Raw genomic sequence first — 9,432 nt, forward strand, 5'->3', positions numbered from 1 at the left:
AAAAAAAAAGAAAAAAAAAGAGATCAGTACCCATTTCTCTGCGTAACTATTGACACATACTTATTGACCACCTGCTCCCTGAAAGAAGCTGTGTTAGACGCTGGGGAGGATACACATATTAGGAAGGTAAATTCAGGAAAAAAAATATATATATACAAAAAAATTAACTGGGTGTGGTGATGTGCACCTGTAGTCCCAGTTACTCAGGAGGCTTCGGCAGGGGAATTGCTTGAACCCAGGCGGCAGAGGATGTCGTGAGCCGAGATCATGCCACCGCACTACAGCCTGGGTGACAGAACAAGACTCAATCTCCAAAAAAAAAAAAAAAAAAAAAAAAACAAAAAAATAAAAAAAAAAAAAAAAAAAAAAAGCACTGCAAACTGGGTGGCTTAAATATCAGAAATTATTCTCTCACAGTTCTGGAGGACTAAAGTCCAAAATCAAGGTGTCAGCAGGGTTGGCTCAAGAGGGCTGCAAGGGAAGGATCGATTCCAGGACTCTCTCCTTGGCTGCTAGCAGCCATCTTCTCTCTATGTCTCTTTACCTTGCCTTGCCTCTATTCAAGTCTATGTGTCCAATTTCTCCTTGTAATAAGGACTGCAGCCATACTGGATTAGGGCCCATGCTAATGACCTTGTTTTAATTTGATTACCTCTGTAAGACCCTATCTCCCTATAAGGGCACTCTCTGAAGTGCTGGGGGTTAGGACCTCAGCATAAGAATTTGGGGGTAGGGGGAACAGTTAAACCCATAACACACATCAGAGCCCCTGTGCTCTTTGGAGGCATGCTGATGGTGTGAGATCTCATGAGGAGATGCTGATGTTAGGCTGTAGTAAAGGATCCTGCCCCCATGGTAGTGGTGTTTGGGCCTCGGTTTCTGCTGCCTAGTTGGCAGCTCTCATTGCTTGCACTATAAGACCACTCTTCAGTTTCTGAAAGCTCTTCCACGTATACCCAATACATTTTTTTTTTTTGGTTTAAGGATGCTAAGTACTTTCTTGTGGCTTGCATGTGCCTGACTGATACTCAGATATGACATTAGAATCGGGACAGGAACTACTTGAACCTAAGTTTTGTGCCTTTCCACATTTGCTTGACCCCATCTGACTGCTGGGCCCTGGCTGCTTGCTCAGTGGGGAGCCCCAGCTTCCCAGTATCACCTCCTCTCTGCAACTATCTGCAGATGCTGCTTCTCTACAGGGTGAGGGCTGAGAGCCAGGCTTAGGCATGGCTGCTACAATGGCCACCTTATGGGAGCTGCAGGGGTTTGTGGCCCAGGCCCTGGCACAGGGCACCGACTCTTCCCAGTGATTGCAGACTCAGATGAACCTTCTTGCCCCCTGGCTGGGGGCCTAGAAGATGGCTGCCTTGCCACTGTTTAAAGGGACAGGTAAATAGCCCACATTGAGGGAGAGTTGAATCCACAGATGACCCACTTTGACCAGAGAGTCAGGAGATAAGCTCCTCTCTCTTCCTCCCCTGTGACAATTTCAAAACGTGGTGGCTCCACTTGGCCTGTCCAGAGAGTCCTGCATGGCTGTGACAGGTGTGGTTTCTGCAGCACCCTGGCCAGTCTGGTTCATATCATCCCACATTGACTCCCTTTCCCTTCCCTTCACCCTTCCAACTCTGGGATACAGCCTTACACCTTTAACTTGGCTGCAGGCTCTGATTTCTATGGGAACTCTGAAGGCTAAGAGCCTTATAGGAAGGCTTAGGTTTTGAATGTGGGAAGGGAAGAGAGGAAACCATTTCATCATACCCACATGTCCACAGAGCTCAACTTACCTAACGTTCAAACACATAAATTGGCATAGACCAGGAACAGTGAAAAACGAAGCTGGTATGTTATGAAAATGTCAATTATATCAGAGCCAAACAGAGACCTGAGGCAGTCATCCAAGCTGAGTCAGGACAGAAGCTGGAAAACAAAAGGGCTTTCAGCTGGATGAGCCATTTAATGGCAGCTGTGTAAATGGACACCAGGGCCACATGTGTATATTTAGAGGGATTGGCTTACTCTCCCCATAATGATAGGTTCCTGAGCAGCAGGACAAAAAGAAGTTTTACCACTGTACAGTCATTTACTACTTGAATGCTCCAGAGAGCTCCACTGTCTCTATTTAGAACCAGCTTGATGCTTACAGTTCAGACTGCAGTACCACACCAGAGAAATAATTAGATATACCACTTCCATGCAGCATTTATTTCAGCCCACAAATGATGATCAGTTAGGCAATTCAGGGATATGATAATATATTTATACATTCTTACAGTTTCTTTTTTTAAAATAATTTTTCTAATTTGATTATTATATTTTTGAGACAGAGTCTCACTCTGTCACCCGGGCTGGAGTGCAGTGGTGTAATTTCAGCTAACTGCAACTTCCACCTCCTGGGTTCAAGCAATTCTCCTGCCTCAGTCTCCCAAGTAGCTGGGATTATAGGAGTGCACCATCATGCCCTGCTAATTTTTGTAGTTTTAGAGAGATGGGGATCTCAACATGTTGGCCAGGCTGACCTCAAGCAATTCAAATGCCTCAGCCTCCCAAAGCACTGTGATTATAGGCATGAGCCACTGTACCCAGCCTAGTTTCTTTTTAAAATGAGGTTCAACTGGTCTTCTAAAAATATGTAATAAAGACAAAACTGGAGTTTGGGATAACTAAGGACAACAATACGGGAGATTCCAGAAGGAAAAATAGTCTTACATCTGCTAGTCCTCCGGCAAATGATCTTGGGCAAATGACCAGGACTCTCTGAACCTCAGTTTCCTCATCTACAAAGTAGAGAATATAATAACCTCTAACTTGTTCTACGAATTAGGGGAGCTAGCATGTGGGGAAAGCCTAGCACTGATAGTGCTCATACATGTTAGTTATATTATCTTTATTGATCACTACAAATTATTGCTTCTGAAGAACAGCTTGGCAGTACACAAAAACACACTATCCTGCCTCTCTCTGTTCCTCACATTTCTGAAGCAGAACACAAGCTTCTATGCCCCAAATTGGCTCAAGCCAACTCCTCTCTATTCCTTTTTTACTTTCTTTCTCTCTCTTTTTTTTTTTTTTTTTTTTTNTTTTTTTGAGACAGAGTCTCATTCTGTCATCCAGGTTGGAATGCAGTGGCACAATCACAGCTCATGATACAGTGTTAAACTCCTAGTCTCAAGCAATCCTCCTATCTCAGTCTCCTGAGTAGCTGAAACTATAGGCACATGCCACTATGCCTGTTTTGGTTTATTTTGTTATTTTTTTATTATTATTTATTTTTATTTTTATTTTTTGAGATGGAATCTTGCTCGGTTGCCCAGGCTAGAGTACAGTGACACTCAGCTCACTGCAATCTCCATCTCCTGAGTCCAAGCAGTTCTCCCTGTCTCAGTCTCCTGAGTAGCCAGGATTACAGGTGCCCACCACTACACCTGGCTAATTTTCATATTTTTGTTAGTGACAGGATTTTTCCATGTTGGCCATGCTGGTCTCCAACTCCTGACCTCAGGTGATCTATCTGCCTCCGCCTCCCAAAGTTCTGGGATTACAGATGTGAGCCACTGCACCTGACCTCTTTATTTATTTATTTATTTTTAGAGACAGAGTCTGGCTGTGTTGCCTAGGCTGGTTTCAAACTCCAGGCCTCAAGCAATCTTCCTGCCTTGACCTTCCAAAGCACTGAGATTACAGATAGGAGCCACTATGCCTTGTCTAAATCAATTTCTTTTTTCTTTTCTTTTTTTTTTTTTTTTGAGAGAGAGTCTCACTCTGTCGCCCAGGCTGGAGTGCAGTGGCATGATCTTAGCTTGCTGCAACCTCTGCCTCCCGGGTTGAAGTGATTCTCCTGGCTCTGCCTCCCAAGTAGCTGGGACCACAGCATGTGCCACCATTCCCAGCTAATTTTTTGTATTTTTTGTAGAGATGGGTTTTCACTGTGTTAGGCAGGATGGTCTTGATCTTTTGACCTCATTATCTGCCCGCCTCGGCCTCCCAAAGTGCTGAGATTATAGGTATGAGCCACCATGTCTGGCCAACCAATTTCTCAATAGGAAGGCATCCACCTATGCCCTGAAGTGGAGATTGGGTCCCTAAGTTTTCCTTGACCAAGGTAGTTTTCAAATTTTTGAGAGCATGGAAATCTCCTGGGCTATGTATGTAGATTTCTAGGCCTCACCCTCAAAAGTCCTGATTTAGTAGGTCTGGAGTTTGGGACTGGTATATCACTGTTTTTCATACATGTACACAGGTGCACACATGGACACACACATGCCATGATTCTGAAGCAGAAGATAATTTGGGCCACATTTTCAGACATATTCCCTGCAGGTCTCACTCATCCAGCCTTATGGTAAGTATATGCAAAAAACCTGAGGTCATGAAAAGCATCTCCAGTTCTTTTCCTCTGGACTGCAGGCATATTTAATTAGCCAGTGGCCACACCTACCTTATTGTAATATTAGCATAGGTGTAATGGCTTACATTTAGAGCGTATATAAAGAAGTTATAACGAGGCAGTGCTTCCCAAAGTTGGCTGCATAGTAGATACACTTAGGGAACTTTCTGATGCACTGTCCCTCTTCCATCTCTCTGGCCCATGCCCAAATCCAATTAGAAAATGGGAAAAAGATACAAAGAGACATTTTACTGAAGAGGACATACAGATGGCAAATAAGCACATGAACAGATGTTCAACATCACTCATTTTGATGGAAATGTAAACTAAACCACAATGAAGTTTCACCACATACCTACAGAGTGGCTAAAATAAAACATAGTGACAATACCAAATGTTTGCAAGAATGTGGAGAAATTGGATCTCTCATTGCTGGTGGAGATGAGAAATGGTACAGCCACTCTGGAAAAAAGTTTGGTGGCTTCTTTATAAACTAAACATATAATTGACATATGATCCAACAACTGCACTTCTGGCATTTGTGCCAGAGAAATAAAAACATTCATGTTCCCACATAAAAACTTTTTATAAATTTTTTTGAGATAGGGCCTTGCTCTGTCATCCAGGCTGGAGGGCAGTGGTGTGATTGTGGCCCACTATAGCCTTGACCTTCTGGGCTCAAGCAATCCTCCCACCTCAGTCTCCTGAGTAGCTGGAACCACAGATGTATGCCACCATGCCTGGCTAATTTTTTTTTTTTTGGTAGAGATGGGGTTTGCTATGTTGCCTAAGCTGGACACACAAAAACTTTAATACTTTTTTAAAAATTTGTAATAGCCCCAAGGTGTAGTACATATATACCAGCAATAAAAAAGAATGAACTATCAATTTATACAACTTAGATGGATCTTAGGTGCATTATGCTGAGTGAAAAAAGCCAATCTCAAAAGAGTACACACTGTATGACTCCATTTACTTATTTAGAGACAGAGGCTCACTCTGTCACCCAGGCTGGAGTGCAGTGGTGCAATCTCAGCTCACTGTAGCCTCTACCTCTGGGGTTCAAGTGATTCTCATGCCTCAGCCCCCTAAGAAGCTGGAACTACAGGCGCGTGCCACCACACCTGGCTAATTTTGGGGTATTTTTAGTAGACATAGCATTTCGACATGTTGTCCAGGCTGGTCTCAAACTCCTGACCTCAAATAATCTACCCATCTTGGCCTCCCAAAGTACTAGAATTACATACGTGAGCCACCGCACCTGGCTGACTCTATTTATTTAACATTCCTGAAATGACAAAATTATCAAGATTAATGTTTGTCAGAAGTTAGGGATAGTAGAGAGAAGGTGGGTGATACCATAAAGGCATGTCTTTGTGATGATGAAATAGTTCTGTATCATAATTGCAATGCTGGTTATATGAATCTACACATGTGATAAAGTGACAGAGAACTATACACACACATTGTATTGAGGTCAATTTCCTGGTGTGAGACGTAGCCATTAGGGAAAACATTGCAACTGCCTTTGGATTATTATTATTTTTTTTAAAGGAAAAGATCCTGATGTCCAGGCCACTCCCAGACCAATGAAATCAGAGTCTCTGAGGGTGAAGTCCACACATCAGTGAGTGGCCCTGGTGATGACTAAGTGCAGCCAAGTTGCAATCTATTATAAGGCAGTTCATAGATGCTGCTGCTGCTGCTACCATTTCATCTGCTGAGTATAATACTCAGTAGAAACAGCTGTCCAAGGTACAGCCCTGCAGGGCTTTGAGTGTTAATGTTGGGTGCATAGTGATGAGGCTTTTTTAAAGTCTTGAAATGGGGTCAACTGATATTGCCTAAGGAACGTAAGTACCATTCATATTACCTATGAAATGTAAGTACCATTCAGTATATGAGCGTAAGCCCTGGCAATGGGGAGAGCAGTGAGTGAGGGAAGCACATGATGTTAAACTAGGCTAATGGGTTTAATTTATTTTTGTTTTCCTAGATTACTTGGCAAACAGAAAAAGCTCCCTTGGTCTTCTGTTTAAAGTTCATGACAGATTCCCTAAGTGTTTGTAAAACATCTGCCAAACACATTGATGGGCTTTCACACAAAGCTTTTGGAGATACAGACTGATTTCCTTTGGTTACTATAATCGATTTTTTTTTTTTTGGTTACTACAATTAATTTTATCTCTATAATTTTCTTCTCTATTATCTTATATTAAACAAATAAAAACTGTGACACAAAAATAAAGTGATGATATTTTAGGAAAACATATCTATTTGTTTTTCTATCTTCAGCCAAAACATCTAAGGAATGATAATTAAAATAACAGAAAACCTTTTGCACTGGCTAATTGTTTTCCTCTGTATTAGCCTTCATTTCTTTTTTGCTGTTTTATTGCCAGAGCTTCATATATTTTCAGGGATTCATGTGCATAATAGTTTTAAATGTTTTCCAAAATGAACTTCTCCAGCTGAATCCAGAGAAGAAAGCTTTGTTAATGGTAACGATTCATTTAAGACGAATACAAAGCTTTCTGGATGATTGTTGGTGATATCACATGAACTATTAGGTTGGTGCAAAAGTAATTGTGGTTTTGCCATTTAAAAGCAAATATTTCTGCACTAACCTAATACCAAAACATCTAACGTCAAACTATGGTCCATTTCTATCATGTTTCCCAAGGCAATTAAATTGGTATATAATACCAATTTTTCATAGATTTTCAGTTTATGATATGTAGTGAAGTTAAATAATTATCTAGGATAGCAACGCTAATTATGATATTACTTAAATATTTATGAAAAGTATAGTGAAAGGATAGTGAAAGATGAGATTCCAAATCTCACAGCTGGAGGCCTATATTTTGATCTTTATATAAGATTTAATGAAATTCATAGTGATATTTCTGGCCATTTTTTAAAATACATTCTCAAACAAGTAGGAGTTCAAAATCTAGAAGTGAAGGTCTATTAAATTATTTGATATAAAAGGGGTCTCTGTACTTCATAATAATTAGTCATAACAAATGCTATGGGCATTTATTGAGCATCTGTGTGTAGATATGTTATAGCAGATACTTTCTGTTAACCTGATATTAATGCATGTCTTTATACCCAACCCTCCAAGGGATACTGTGGGAAGTAGAAAAGTTCCTCTTCAAAGTTTACTTTCTTAAGAAAAATCATAAGTGTTAAAAATAATACTTTGTTTTAAATACTTTCTTTAAAGCCTTATTGCTTTTTGTTAGTAGCTCTTTGTTAAGTTCTATCCTATGTGGCTGCTAGACATGCTTACAGGCATGCAGTACATTCTATGTCCTCGTACTTTAACCAAGTTATCTGTGCTGTACATGCTCACAGGCATGTCCCAGCATGCAGCCTACCCCCTTCTTTATTTGGGCTTCCTTTTTGTTCTCCATTGCTTTTACCTGTTTAGAAAAGTTTTAAGTTGTTAGCCAATTGGGTTTTAGTTTAGATTGTGAGGTGTGCCTCCAACCAATGGAGATCAGGCATAGCAGTAAGGACAACCCCAAATGCATAAGGGATAAATATGCCTGCTTTTCCTTTGTTTGTTGTACTTTCATGGCAAGATTGCTAACAAGGGTACCCTTTCTGTAGGAAGTAAAAAAAAATTGCTTTGCTGAGAGATCCTTTGTCCCAATACTGACTTTTCTTTGCAGCACTGAAAATTTACATATAACAAATGCTATGCAAATGCTTTAACATCAGGCATTTGTTGAAAAATAGCAGAGATTTTAAAGAATGGCACTGAGAAAGTCTTGTCACATTTTTATGGAAATCCATTCTGGAAACATTTCTTTCCATTATATGTCTTGTCTATTCATATTGAAAGCCCTTTATCACAGCCTCAATTTGTGTTAGTATTTTAACGTTAAAGAGGAACTTAGCCAGTGCAATGACAATATGATAAAAACATAAAATGATATAACAATGACTCTTCTTGCTTATCACTCATCTTGTCTCATTAAGCCACTTATCCCAAAAGAAGCTCGAGATTTCTTAGGAACAAGATAGAATTCTTATGACTCAGGCTTTCTGAGCCAGTGGCAGGAACGTTGCTCCCAAAGAGGCTGTGTATGTAGGTGCTGAAAGGATTAGGTCTCCATGAGGGATAAGAAGGGCAGCTGAAAATAAATTCAGAATTCTGCCTCTGTTGTAGCAAAACTCTCCATTCTCTTCCCCACCTTTTCTCAGGACCTGCTCACATAACTGTAGTTAACCTATATGTGTAAGTGTGATTAAAAAGACTGACATAGCCTGGCAGTCTTTCCTGTCCTATGCACCCAAGATCATAGCCCTTGGGCTTGAAGTGTTGGCGGTGGGCTCTGGCTTTGTGTGTGGCACAGGTCAGTCTGGCCTGCCTGCTACTTACTCAGTAGTTATGCCCAAGGAGAAGCAAGCCATGATTGTCAGGCAGATTGCTGCACTCTGAGCACAGAAATATCAAGGGTACGTAATTACTACTAATGCAAAAATAGAAAAGCTGCTACAATTAAGAAGCAGCAAAGCAATGTTTTTCTTATTTCTGGAGAGACTGAAAATTTCTGTGCCCCCAAAATTGCTATGCTGAAATTCTCACCCCTAAGGTAATGATATTAGGAGGTGAGGCCTCTGGGAGATGATTAAGTCTGGAGGGTGAGACTCTCATGAATGGGATATGTGCCCTTGTCAAAGAGGTCCCTGAGAGCTGCCTAGCTCCTTCCACTAAATAGAAAGTGGGCTCTCATCACACACTGAATGTGCCTTGACCTTGGCTTTTTACCTCCATAACTGTGAGAAATAAGTTTCTTTTGTTTACAAGCCACATAATTTATGGCATTTCATTATAGCCACCCAAATGGACTAAGACAACAAATAAAAGAGTGGTAAACAGATATGCATTCAACTGTCTACTCTGTCTACTCAAGAACTAAGCCTTCTTGGTTAAAGGGAATCACAAACTTTAGGTAGTCATCTAAAGAAATGTGGTAAAATTCCACTGAAATGAGCACTGCTTCAGGACATGATATAATAAAGTATAA

At 40.7% G+C, this 9,432-nt stretch overlaps 1 protein-coding gene across 1 annotated transcript in view; it reads right to left on the bottom strand.

Annotated features, from left to right (window-relative positions):
• LOC108314392 (WAS/WASL-interacting protein family member 1-like) overlaps positions 1-7,742 on the bottom strand; it is a 102,632-nt gene extending 94,890 nt beyond the window's left edge. Inside the window, exon 1 of the mRNA XM_037743756.1 lies at positions 7,686-7,742. Within this exon, the coding sequence (XP_037599684.1) occupies positions 7,686-7,742 (57 nt within the window). The remainder of the gene's footprint in view (positions 1-7,685) is intronic.
• Positions 7,743-9,432: the final 1,690 nt, after the last annotated feature.

Source organism: Cebus imitator, unplaced genomic scaffold (assembly GCF_001604975.1).
Source record: "Cebus imitator isolate Cc_AM_T3 unplaced genomic scaffold, Cebus_imitator-1.0 Scaffold152, whole genome shotgun sequence".
In the NCBI taxonomy this organism is placed as follows: domain Eukaryota; kingdom Metazoa; phylum Chordata; class Mammalia; order Primates; family Cebidae; genus Cebus; species Cebus imitator.